This window comes from Trachurus japonicus, chromosome 11 (genome assembly GCF_045865225.1).
Source record: "Trachurus japonicus isolate A0001 chromosome 11, Traja_1.0".
Lineage (NCBI taxonomy): Eukaryota > Metazoa > Chordata > Actinopteri > Carangiformes > Carangidae > Trachurus > Trachurus japonicus.
In genome coordinates, this window is record NC_140917.1 from 33744061 (window position 1) to 33757740 (window position 13680).

General features: G+C 40.8%; 1 protein-coding gene across 1 annotated transcript in view; it reads left to right on the forward strand.

The window, feature by feature from the left end:
- Positions 1-13680, forward strand: part of trappc9 (trafficking protein particle complex subunit 9) — a 266554-nt gene that overhangs the window by 162179 nt on the left and 90695 nt on the right. Inside the window, exon 21 of the mRNA XM_085792340.1 lies at positions 8285-8375. Coding sequence (XP_085648466.1) covers positions 8285-8375 — 91 coding nt within the window. The remainder of the gene's footprint in view (positions 1-8284; positions 8376-13680) is intronic.

Consider the following 13680-nt stretch of genomic DNA (forward strand, 5'->3'; position numbering starts at 1 on the left):
AAACACCTAAACAAACCTAATCCTGCAAGGTTTATGTTGGGTTCAGGTGGCATGGATCAGAGAGGTGACTATTGTGACATCACAAAGTCACAGGAGTCCTCATGACTCATTTGAAGGCTCAGTTTCTGAATACATACTGTCTGCATTCCGCTGTGGACTGAGGCTTTTATTCTTTCACAGTGTAAATACAGAACCCAGAACTGATTTACAGTCTAAAAGGACTTGGTCACGTACCTTCATACATTAAAGGGCCTTTAAGTAACTGTAAATAATAGATAAATTACAAGCTTTGTTAGAGGCATGAAGAAACCATGCAACAAAACAATAAAATGTTGTAAGATATTAAATCCACCTCAAAAAGGAGACGGGCAGAGCTGGCAGAACAGAAAAAAAAACTAAAACAAGAGAAAGACTAGAGCTCTTTGTAGATTCTTTGAAAAGTCGGTTGCATTACTGCACAGGGGGGTCGGGCTCCTCCCCACAGCTAGAGAATAGAAAGACTGAATTCCCTAAGCGTATAAAGGCAGTCCTCTTTGGGTAAAGTAAAAAAAGTTTAAAAAGCCTTTACTACAGTGGCTTTATGACTAAAAACAAGACTAGAACAAGTTTACTGAACTCAAATGAATGTAGCGGTGCAGCAGGCCCGGGGTCGGGGGGTTAGCGACTCCCTGGGGCAGACTAAACCCTGGGCTATCCAAGAGTTGCAAGGGACTGTTTGGTTGGTGAGACAGTCAAAAAGCAAGGTTCATGCTGTCAGGATTCTGGTAAAGTTCATGAGTTTCATAACATGTTCCTGCTGAAAAGAGAGAGCTACCAGTGGCTGCACATAATAGCCCCCCCCCCCCCCAGCATCAGCCCCATAACTCATCAGCTGGCAGTTACCGGTGCACACATTTAAAGATTTAAGAAGTGCCTGTCAGACTGTTGGTGAGCATGGTGTGCAATTAATGATGAATCCAATCTCTGAGCCACTGAAGTTGCCGTTATTATTATTTTTTTTCCTTTTTTACGAAGGCGTAAACACTCCCATCATTATGTGCATTGTTTTATCTACAAGCAGTTTGGCAGCATGTAGGCAGGAATGAAGAAAGAAAATGACAAATAAATGTGCATTCCCAGCAGCGAGTCTGATAGCACCCTGTCTACTGCAGGGAAAAAAGAGAAAAAAGGCCTGTTTAATCATTTTCATCCTGTTTCCAACACATGTCCTGATAGTAATTTATGAATTTAAACAAGTTTCTTTTAAAGCTGAGCAGCAGGACAGACGAGCAGCTATTATGTCATCGACAGAGAAATCCTGTTGCTGCTCAGGTGGTACCGTAACGTGCTGCTGATGTGTTTCATTCTACCTGTATATTTTTTTTGTGCTCGGCCTTTAGTTCCCATCAGTTTTTTAATTGCTCATTACTATTGACATTTGCTGTTAATGGGAAATACTGAGCCTTTTGCTGTATTTAGATCATTCTATATAGAAACATAATTCCATTAATGATTTTTACTTCCTCTTTGTCTCCATGCCTTTTAATTAGTATATTCAAAATGTAAAAAACCCAGGGGCAGAAAACGAGTTACGATTAATCAAGCAGCCACCACTGATTTATCACTTGATTGATTATTTGATGTTTTTCTCTCATCTATATTGTAAAGCTAATATGTTTAAAGCTACATAATATTTCCTTATGGCCATTAATTACTTTTTTTTTTACATCAGCAGCTTTGAATTCATAAAATCTGTCAGTTTAACCTCTAATTCCTAACTTATAAAGTTTCAAATGACCATTATGCAATGCATCCAATTTAAATGTGCGAATAATCTTTTATGGATATGAAAACAAGTTTTGCTTTTGAAGCTGAGCAGCACATAGACACATTATTATATTGTTAATATTGTCAACCCTGTGACATAAACCAAATCTGGAAGAAGAAAAAAAATAGTAGAGATGACGTTGCTCTGAATATAAAGTAAAGGTCAAAGTAGAAAATAGAAGCAAGAATGAAACGTTTTCCATATCAGTCTCACAGCCTTGATAAAATGAAGGTTTTCTTCCCCTTCCAAAAGTCATTTGGAAGGAGATAAAACTTCTACTGAGTCAATTGCCAATGCATTGTCAATGGAGCTACACCAAAATGATCACATGATGATACAGACACAAGTCTTGATGCTATCGTTTCCTGCACAGGAAGACGTTCCTCTGTGTGGAGATAGTGACTCAGCCGTCTGAAAGCATCAGAAAAAGCACAATGTAAATTCTGCTCCAGGCCAGATTTTCCCTTTACAGCATGAAAAACTGCAGAAATAAAAAGATTTGATTACAGCGCGTGTCACACTCAGAGGCGCTTGCTTGGCCTTGAGCAAAGTAACAGTCACTTTAATTTGTAACTTATGCGGCCCCTACAATATTACTGCTGTTGTGTTGATGGTGTGAGTTATAGTGATTCGCTCGTATGAAGGAAAAAGGCTCAGCCGTATTCAGCGAGCGAAGAATGCTCAGTTCATGTCTTCCCCCGGAGGAGGTCATTGCCGGGTTCATGACTCACCCCCTGAACGTAGAGTGTGGAAGTTCATTTGTTTCTCAAAGCAGTTTAAACCAGCGCAAATGTCCATTTCACAGTCCCTTATTATTATAACTCCTCGTAAAGCTGTCATAGGCAGCAGAGAACAGCCACATCACACTTCATCCACTGTGCTGCAAGGCAGACAGAAGAGACTGCATGTTCACCTCGAGTACAGATCTGCTCCAGTGGACGATGTGGATCATTGTGGACATGGACAATGGTGTAGTTAAGGGCTTGAAGACTCATTGCGTTGTTCCCTTCAGATAGTGTAGACCCATTTGTTTCATCTCAGGGTGTATTCACACATGTGGCTCGTTTGCTTTGTTCCGATTCAGGGGCTAAACTGATACAATTGTTGCATTTTTCTTTTCATGATCACAAGCGGTCCAAACGTGCAAACCAGCTGTTCTCCCATTGGTCAGAAATCTTACCTGGAAGGAGGAGGAGGTTACTTAGGAAAATCAACCACCATGGAACATCTCTGGTTGGTTAGTTTGTTTTTTTGGGGAAGTTGTTTCGGTTGCTGAGTCGATTACGTTCTCACTGCAGACAAACCGCTCCGGGGCCTGAATGGAAGCGAGCTGAGACCAGACCAGACCAGACCAGACCACCCTTTCTTGGTGATCTCGGCCCACTTGTTTTATCCTGCATCTGAGCACGATCGCTGTGTTCACATGTGACCAAACCAACCGATCTTTGGAGTTAAACGCTCCTTGTTTCGGAACAACTGCTCCAAACGAGCCAGGTCTGAACTTCGGTCAGTCTATATTAGGGCTGCAACTAATGACTGCTTTCATAGTCAGCTAGTCATCAATTGTTGAAACAGTTACATCTTTAATCAGATAATAAATTATACAGTTACTAGCTAGCAAGCTGCCGCCTTTTAAATTTAACTTGAGGTTTTAGTCATGGCAACTAACAACCAAGACAATAAAGATACATCATTCAAAAATATGTATTTTAATTAACGTTGCTGATGCAACAGATAAAGATTAAATTGAGAGTGAAATAATCCAGAACTTTGATGTTTTGGGATGAGTAGATGTTAAATCGTCCCCCAGCATTTTCAACACATGTGCAAGTCCCAGCGGAGATTGGTAGAAAGCGAGAGGGATCAAGAAGACCCATGGTGACCAAACTAACAGTTATCGGGAATTAAATTCATCAGCAGCTAATTTTGTCAACAACATTGACGAATCATTGCACCCCTAATCCATCCCTTACAGAAAAAACACATGTGGTAACATGTTTTACACATCAGCCATGTGTTACCACATGTGTTAACATGTAGAGCACATGTGTAAAACATGTTACCACATGTGGAAAATGGGTTCACATGGGAATTCATATGTGATTCACATAAAATTGGGCCAATGTTTCCCATGTGCAAATAACATGATTCACATGTGCAAAATTTTTCACATGTGAAGTTCATGTGGTTTTTCTGTAAGGGATGTGTATCGATATGTAAATGTATATGGTCTATGTGTTAATACAAGAGTCATATTGGCTGGAAGGCTGATATGTAGCCATCAAGCAAGTGATGAATAGGAAGTTATGTGCATCTTTTTGATCTGTTGTTTCAAATCCAGCTGTTGCGCTGTTAGATGACTAATAGACCGTTATTATAGTTATTTTGGGTTGTTTCCTTCATCTGTCACAGTGTGTGACACAGTGTAATGTTACTCAGGAAGACTTCACTACTCACTGCTCTGCCCTTATGCATGATGTAATTGAAATTTTGTGATAGCATATCTATGTTATAGGAAACGCTCGGTCATGCTGTAGGATGCTATCAGACGTTTGGATGCTGGTGTGAAAATTCTTCATTTCTATGTCCCTCAGTGGTGAAGTCGCCCAGCAGGGTTGCCACGGTTACCGTTTTTGTGCATTGGGTCAGTAGATATATTGAACAGCCCCCCCCCCCCCCCCCCCCCCCCAGGTGCCTGTCAGTTTTTTAAAGCAGACCAGCATGGAGTGTCCACGATGGGCGTACCGTAGCTCCTGGTTCCCCACACTGAGGCTGACACTCCAAACCACAACTCCGCCATTGTTTGTTGGAATAAGATTCAGGTGCATGTGGTGACATGTGATTGGCTGTGAGTCACAGTCTGAGTTTGGAGAGGATGCAGCACAGCGGAGGCACTCTCCAGCACAGCATGTTTTGTCTCCCTCTCTCTCTCTAAAAGGTTAATAGACACAGGTTGGGTGCTCCGGGCGCCGCTCGTCTCACCCATTATTCCAAATGTCAGCTGTGTAAATGATCAGCGTTGTCCTTATCATCACACATTATCTAGGTAATTGCTCTCTGACAGTCATATTTGTTTTGATGTGGCATTCATACATCAGTGGCCCCCTCCCTGTGATCGCTCTCATGCCGTCCCTATAGTCAGGTTACAGAAACATGCTCACATGCTGCACCTTTGACACCCAAATGAAGGGGAAACACATTAGGAAAGACAGGATGCAGTCAGGTTATGGAGCTTTTTATAATTGTAGTAATCATTTTTCCTCCCATGATGCATCATATTTCCTTTTTGTTTGGTTGTAATAATCTATTAACACAAACATTTGCAATGGTACTTCTCGCTTAACTTTGTTTTATCATTACTGATAAGTTTTAGGGTTTTTTTTGCAACTCTTTCTGGGAAACTGGATCCCAGCACACCTGCCTATGACAATAAGTCAAGCCAATTTTATTTCTAGAGCACATTTAAAAACAACAGGTGTTGACCAAAGTGCTTTACATACAAGATTAATTCAAACAAACACAGGACAGACACAAAGAGACATTAAAAACAACAATGTGAGTGGGAATGATGGGATGGGAAGGTCTCATGAGACTGAATTAAAAGCCAGAGAGAAGAGATATGTTTTTAGCTGAGTTTAAAAGATGTATATGGAGGGTGAAGATCTGAGACTGTTCCATAGTTTGGGACCAGTAACTGAAAAGGCTCTGTCACCTCATGTTTTTAGTTTTGTAGGTGGGATGAACAGCAATGACTTGGTGGATCTGAGCAGACGAGAGGTGGAGTAGGGGGTGAGGAGTTCTGAGATATGATCTGGTGCTAATCCATGCAGTGCTTTAAAAACAAATACAAGTGTCTTAAAATTAATCCTATATTTAACAGGCAACCAGTGAAGTGTGGCCACACTGGCTAGTACAGGAGAGATACAATTCTTTTCTGGTACCAGTGATGAGTCTTGCTGCTGCATTTTAGATTAACTGTAAACGGGATAGGGCTGATTGGGTGATTCCAGAGTAGAGAGAATTACAATAGTCTAGTCAGGAGGAAATGAAAGCGTGAACCATAGTTTCTAAATCTTTGGCTGACAGAAACGATTTGAGTTTTGCAGTGGATCTAAGAAACTTGTACCGACTACTGAATTGATCTGTTTTGTCGAATTTGAATCCAGAATGGAAGATGACACCAAGGTTTTTTGCATGAGGTTTTAAAAGTGAAGACAGAAGACCAAGATCACTGATGATGGAGGAGGAAGTCTCTGTGGGGCAGAGACTAGAAACAGTTTTATTGTGATTGAGCTGGAGGAAACTTGGAGCACAGGGTTAGAACATTTGCAATGGTACTTCTTGCTAAAAGGGATAGTTCAACATTTTGGCAAATTGGCCCATTGCCATAATCGCTATAATCATAGCAGTAGGTTCGTTACCTTTATTTGTCGGTGTAAGCTATTTTTAGAACCGAGGAGCGGAGCGGCAGGCTGCTCAGAGCTACGCTACAGAGGCTAAAGGAATTTCTTGGTTTCCCTCATCAAACTCATCAAATACACAACCCAACAACTCCAAAACGCTTTCGTGGACAAGTTGTGACCTGCACAATCACCACGCTATGAGATAATAATGGAACGTTACGAAACAGAGCCGTTTTCGAGGTAAATACAGGGTAAATACAGAGACTGCTTGCTGAAAAAGTGTCCCTGAACGCAACGCACATCAGCGGTTTTGCATGAATTTACCTCTAAAACAGCTCCGTCTCGTAACGTTCCATTATTATCTCATAGCGTGGTGATTGTGCAGCTCACAACTTGTCCACGACAGCCTTTTGGAGTTGTTGGGTTGTGTATTTGATGAGTTTGATGAGGGAAACCAAGAAATTCCCTTAGCCTCCATAGCATAGCCCTGAGCAGCCTGCCGCTCCGCTCCGCCGTTCTAAAAATAGCTTACACCGACAAGGTAACGAACCTACTGCTATGACTATAGCGATTATGGCAATGGGCCAATTTGCCAAAATGTTGAACTATCCCTTTAACTTTGTTTCATCTTTACTAATTTGTTTTGTTTGTTTTAATCTGCAGCCCTTTCTGGGAAGCGTGATCCCAGCACACCTGCCTATGACAACCATAAGTGGACGTCTCAGGATTAAATGGTGTTAAGACACAGATCCTAATCACAGGTCCAGGCAGTCGAGTACTAAGATCCTATCAACTATCAAATTTCCTGCGTTTCTTCCTCCGGACAGCCCAGTTTATTAACGCTCTTACAGTTTTACACGGTTATAATGACTGTACAGTGCAATCCATGCTTTTATTTTCCTTCCCGCCTTAACTAACTGTAACTCCCTACACGCCCCGTCTCAATCAGAAATCAATCCAACGCCTACAGTTAGCGCTCCACAAAATCTTTTCATATCACTCCGGTCATAGCTTCACCGGATTGATTTTTTAAAAGAAAATTCTGTTAATTACCTTTTTAGAGCAGCCGATGAGTCAGGATGCTGTGTGAGATCCTCTGTGCTGGCTACTCCAAGGTGTGGGTTGAAAAGACAGGGCTTTTGCTGAAATGACTGAATTTTGGAGGAACTTGTCAGAGGAGATCAGACTCAGGGTCAGTTCTATGGATGTCAAGGGAACTCATATTTGTGTGTTTGTTATTACAGCAGGTTTATTATTATTATTATGTCATGTCTTTATGATTTTATTCAGGGGTTCTCAACTAGTCTCACTCTGAGACCCACATTTTCCCATGGTCATTAAGTCGCGACCCACTTTTATAGAATTCAAACCAAGATTTTTTTTAAAGCCTTTAAAAACTCATTTTGCTCTTTATTGAGCAAAGTGCATTTCAGAGCACATGAATGAAACTGAGGAGGACCATGACAACTGCATGTACGGAAGTGAATAAAAAAATATCCAACTGCACAAAATGGAGACCAACAAAATGATATATTTGACTTCTAATGCATCTCTGCATTCAAAGCATGTTCACAAAAGTGAATAAATATCAAATTGCACTAAAGAAAGACCCTCAAAACAAAACAAGATTCACTGCATTCAGGCCACATTAATAAGAAACTGATATCTTTGCATTCAGAGCAAATGAAGCAAATAATAAGAAACTGTGGAGGACCATTACAACTGCATGTGTTCATGTGACGCGTGCCTTTCAAAATAAGTTATTTTTCAAAATAAAAGACATGTCCAACATCAGATGTGCATTAAATATTATTTACTTTTTTGACCAGCTGTCCGCGACCCATCCAGAACGGGTCCGCGACCCACTTTTGGGTCCCGACCCACCAGTTGAGAACCACTGATTTTATTCACATCTCACTGAGGTTTTTATGCTATTTATTTGACTGGAACATTCTTCCACCTCTACCTGCTGTTGTTGCAAGTAAAATATTATATGTGTGTCAATAGCAGAGTTGAGCATCAGCTCTCAAAATGCCTAAAAAAAAGAAAAGTTTTTCTCCTTAACCCCTCCCACCCGTCCCTGCGGCGCCATGGAGAGGCCAGCGTGGAGGGAGTCCTCAACCAGCTGGTCCTGGAGCACCTGCAGCTGGCTCCTTTGCAGTGGGGTGAGTCCTTGTGTGTGTGTGTGTAGATATGCATGTGCCATTATATGTTGCGATGACACACTTTGCACTCACACCCACAACAATGAGTGAAAGTTTGACAACTAGTTAACAGGAAATCATCAACACAATGTGGAGCGAATGGAAAAGTTTCCATCCACTTACCGTGACTGTTGTTATGTAGATTTCTATGTCATCTTCCATCTTTTGGAAAACCAGATCTGCTTATTAACGCTTCTTGCCGATATATCTGTCTGCAAGTTTGTCTGGGCAGGTTAACATAGCAATCTCCTTTTTACCTGTCAGTTAGAGCAGAAACCTTCCACAACGGGTCTCAAGCCATGTTTTTTATTTGCATTCATAATGGGCTACATGCTATTTTAGTCAAGTGCAGACAGCAGCCTGGGAAACGTGTGAATCGCCGGGGGAGCGCGCCAAATTTTTGTAGGAGCCCTTCCCCGGCCGTACCATCTGTGATCATCCTCCAAAATCACTTTTGATTTACTTGGGGTGTTTGTTTTCTCAGACTCGCGGCCTCTCTCTCTGGGCACTGCCAGCATTTTGATTAGTCAGCTGGGGCTGTCCTTGCCTTTTTTCTTTTTTTTTTTTTTTTGCGAAGAGAAAGCAATCTGCAAAATGATGTGACAGAGCAGATCAAGCATGGAAATGTAAGAATCTGCTGAGACAAAAATAGAGAGGGAGTGTGAGAGAGGGGAGTGTGTGTGTGTGTGTGTGTGTTGGGGGGGTGGGGGTCAAGGCGAATCCTTCACCAGATTCCCTGTTCTCCTGATATTTTGGGTATTTGATGCGCGCTGCCTTGAATGAGGAGACGCTCCCGGGGGTCGGAGATGCTCTCATCTCTCGTGATGCGATATTCCACATTATCTGTGCTCGTTCATTCTGGCTGCTTGTTTTCTCCCCCCGTGTCTTCATTTCTTGTAGTTGTGTGGTTCCGGCTCAGGCCTTTTTACAGGCTTTGCTGATTATGAGCCAGATAATTTGCCTCAGCCCATTAGGATGCCTTTATCAGGGCTGCCAAGACTATCACAGGCTCAATTACGGGTATAGTTCAAGCATTTCCCCGGTGTCTAGTCCAACTGGATGCTTTTAATGCCATTGTTGCCTCACACATACACACACACACACACACACTCAGAGAGATACAGTGGATGAATAGAGCCTGCTTGTCAAAAATTCTGATTGTAGTTGTGTTAAATTGCCAGAGCTTTTAGTTCTGTTGTCCCAGTAATTGAGGCTGTACAATAGCACTCTTCTTTGTTTGAATTAAAGACAAGAGTGGTACCAGCACTGAGCCTGATCCTGCTGACTTAGATCCAGATCTAAACTCTGTCATCAGGTTAAAGTATACAGAAAAGGACCAAGGTGTAACAAGTGTATCTTAATTTAGACGTGATCATAGAGGAAAACATGTCATTACCAGAGTTACCATAATTACTTTTTATGTATTTCGAATGGTTTGTCAATTGTGAGAGCACAACTCTGGAATATATAACATATGTTCTTAGGTCGATATCCGACATTTCAGTGTGGAAAAGTTATAAACTTCAATAGTTTCTCAGTCAAACTATTTCAGTTCCTTCATGAGGTGATAGAATCCATATCAAGAATTCCTCTTCTTTGTTCGATGCATGTAAAAAAAAAAAAAACATGCACATCTCACATCTGTGGTGTTTCAGTTGTATACATTTGCAAAATGTTTTAAATTTTAGAGTAAGTTAAGTTTTGATCTAATTTCCTTGTGCGTGCAAAATGACAAGCGCTGGCATAACACAGCAGATTATTACACAGCCCATGTGTGAGGGCAGCATGAGTATTGTGTTGTGTGGAAATCAGATGTTTTCTGCTCCTTTAAATTTAAATTTTATGCCAAGAACGTTTGGTGACTCTTTCTATGAAGGTCTAGTTTATAATGCATTAGAAGCGCATGCATAAGACATTTTAAAGGATTTGAAATGCTTTATAAAAAGTTGTTATAACTGTTTATAATCTTGTATAACAAAGTTTATATAGTATTATTAGTGTCACTTTACTAAAAGCTCTTTAACTCATCCTATAACATTTCATGGTGATGATTATAATAATTTAATGTTTAGAAGGCATAGTTCCATTTCAGAAACTAAGCATTTATTATCTGTTATAGTTAGAGCAGTTCTCTGTGTCTTGGATGGTTAGAATGTGTTATGTGACCCAGGACTTCATATTCTTCCTTTAAAAACCGTCAGGTATGGCGGTATAAGGCATTATGAGTGCTGAATTTATCATACAGTATGTTATAACAACTTTTATAAAGCATTATACATGCATTATAATGTCTTTTTTTAAAACTTCAGTAACACTTTATAATAAGTACACACTATTCAGCATTAGTTAAGCATTAAATACTGAATTCTTCAATTATAACACATGAATACTCATTAGTATAAACACAGTTAAAAATCATCATTCATAAGCACTAACTGTATTTATAAACTACATACTAGTGAGTATTCATGCGTTATATAGAATTCAATATTTATTAATGCTTAATAGTGTGTACTTATTATAATGTGTTGCCTAAACTTGTGTATCTGCTGGTGTTGATGTCAGTCAGGCAATATTTCAGCAGTATCTGAGCCGCTCCATGTGAAGCGGGTGGTGGGTGGTGGGTGTGCACGGCACGCGGGACCCCACAGAGATAAAATATTGATTGTTTGAGCATTTCATCCACAGGCAGTGTGTGCGAGCACATGTTTTGCAGTGTCTGTTCCTCGCCGCCGCTTTTCTGAAACACTGCGCGGTTTCCACGCGCGTGATTGGCTGTGTTGACGGCTCCTGAGCTCCTCCAGGAAACGCTTCAGTTCAGTGCCACAGAAAATGTCTTCTGGCACCATCAGGCTGTGGGGTTTTTCTTTCAGCTTTCCTGCCTTTCACTCATTTAAAGGAAATTGTAATCGCTTCCAGTTCTGCTCTCAATCACTGGGAGGAGATGGAGACATTTGTCACATGTAATATCTTTGCAGTCACCATAACAACAAGTGCAGAAAGTGCTCCTTTTTACCCAATTTCACTATCAATGTCGATGGATGACTTATCTCTACTCCCACATGGATTATTTTTTCAGCTCTACAGTATACTGTAAATGTCTTTGTTGTTTGTTTTTTTTTCATTATTGGAACCAAAACCAGATTCAGTCAAAGTGGCTGGTGTCAGCTTTCCCAGCAAGAAAAGTAATTAAGAGCTTAAAGGGAAAACAATATAGGCTAAAAATAACCTGCTTACTGTATGAAATCTGAGAAACACACACCTCCTCCATTATTTCTTATTTTAATCACATTTGTTGTTGTTTTTTTCTCCTCAGGAGTTTATTTTAAACCTCGCTTGTCACATTTTCAGAATGTACAAGAAGTCAACAGTACGAGGAGTTATTTCTGGACACGGCGCCTCAGGCCGGGGTTGTAGCAAAGATGCTCTGACATCTCTGCCTGAGCTCAACCAATTGTGTGTCACGAGAAACTTGATGCCTCCTCACGATTCGCTACCATAGAAACCCCTATGAAAATTTGATCGCCCTGGTTCCAGTAAATGGAGAACATGGAAAGTGCCAGAATCTATTTTATGCCTTTGAGTTTGTTTACAAGCCTCATTATTATTATTGAATGGGGAGCAAACGGAGGCCATTAGCAAATGATTTTACCCCCGGGCTACGGTCACATGCGGCGCTGCAATAAAGTGAGATCATATATGATGAAATTCTCTTTGTAATTCCAAATGAATAGGGAGGGAAGGGAAACAAAACATTCTTTTGTTTCTGATGAATTTCATTTTTCACAGGAACAGCTGTAATTAACCTAGCAGCTAGGAAATTAAAGGGGATTATACTTTTATATTTATGTGGTGGTAAGCCTTTTCAGAAAGAAAGAAGAAAAAACAGCTGGGTGCAAATCTTCCGTCAAACACAAAAATAAATGAGAGGGCTGCATTTAAAATACATGGACAGCTTCAACATTTGACTCAACAGATGCTACATTTCTGTAAAGAAACCTGCTGTTTGCTTTGGAGAGAAATTAGCATGATATCACAAACTGTGTCTGCACATCCCCAGGTTTTAAAAACCCTCATAAATATGGTGGGTTCTGGCTGAAGCACTAATATACTGTAGCTTTGGATTGATACATTCCTCCCTGCCTGACAGAGCTCTAATTCTGACAGGTTCCTACTGAGTCGTTTCATTTTCTGCTCTGGCACTAAATGTCTCAGTGGAAGCTGCTCTTTGAGGAGTCCCGCTATGAAACTGTATTCGTTGACCATGGATTTCATAGTGCCGTTGAAAAGGGTAGACAGTTTGACAAACAGTCTAAATGTCAGCGGAGCAGCCTTGGAGAATCTCAGCTATTGTTTTTCAGAAGGTTACCGGCTGGCTGGTTTAATTATCTGTGACAAATTTTTTTATTGCTCCCCCAAAAAACTATAAGGGTTACTTGTCATCCTTAAAATTGGAGAAAGTGGAGGGTGGAAGTTTGACGGGCTCAGTAAATTAGGATCTAGATATCAGCGCTTATTTTTAATAGAGATGGGTTTTTTTACCCTGTTCCCATCAAACAGTCATTTTTCTCCTTCCTTCCCTGAACACAACTGGATCTGATTTCACCATAGACTACTGTATAAATGAAGTTGTCAGTAGCCTCCATGACATGGACCAGTGGTTTAGCAACAGTGGTTTTGGAGCTTAGAGTGAGCTGCTCTGCTGTTGCCATCTTGGCAGTATGTGGCAATTACACCCTCACCCACCTGTCAGTCAAAGCAGCCACACCCTCAAATATGTAAACCTTTAAAGGAATAGTTAAACATTTTGGCAAATTGGCCCATTGCCATAATCCCTATAGTCATAGCAGTAGGTTTGTTACCTTTAATTGTCAGTGCAAGCTATTTTTAGAACGACAGAGCAGAGCTGTGAGCTGCTCAGAGCTACGCTACGGAGGCTGATGGGATTTCTTGGTTTCCCTCATCAAACTCATCAAATACACAATCCAACAACTCCAAAACGCTCTGGTGGACAAGTTGTAACCTGCACATTCACCACGCTATGAGATAATAACGGAACGTTACGAGATGGGAGTTGTTTTAGAGGTAAAATCATGCAAAACTGCTGATGCACGCTTCCGTTGGTGGCAGTTGTTCGGCAAGCAGTCTCTGCATTTACCTATAAAACAACTCTGTCTGGTAACGTTCTGTTATTATCTCATAGCGTGGTGAATGTGCAGGTCACAACTTGTCCACCAGAGCGTTTTGGAGTTGTTGGATTGTGTAT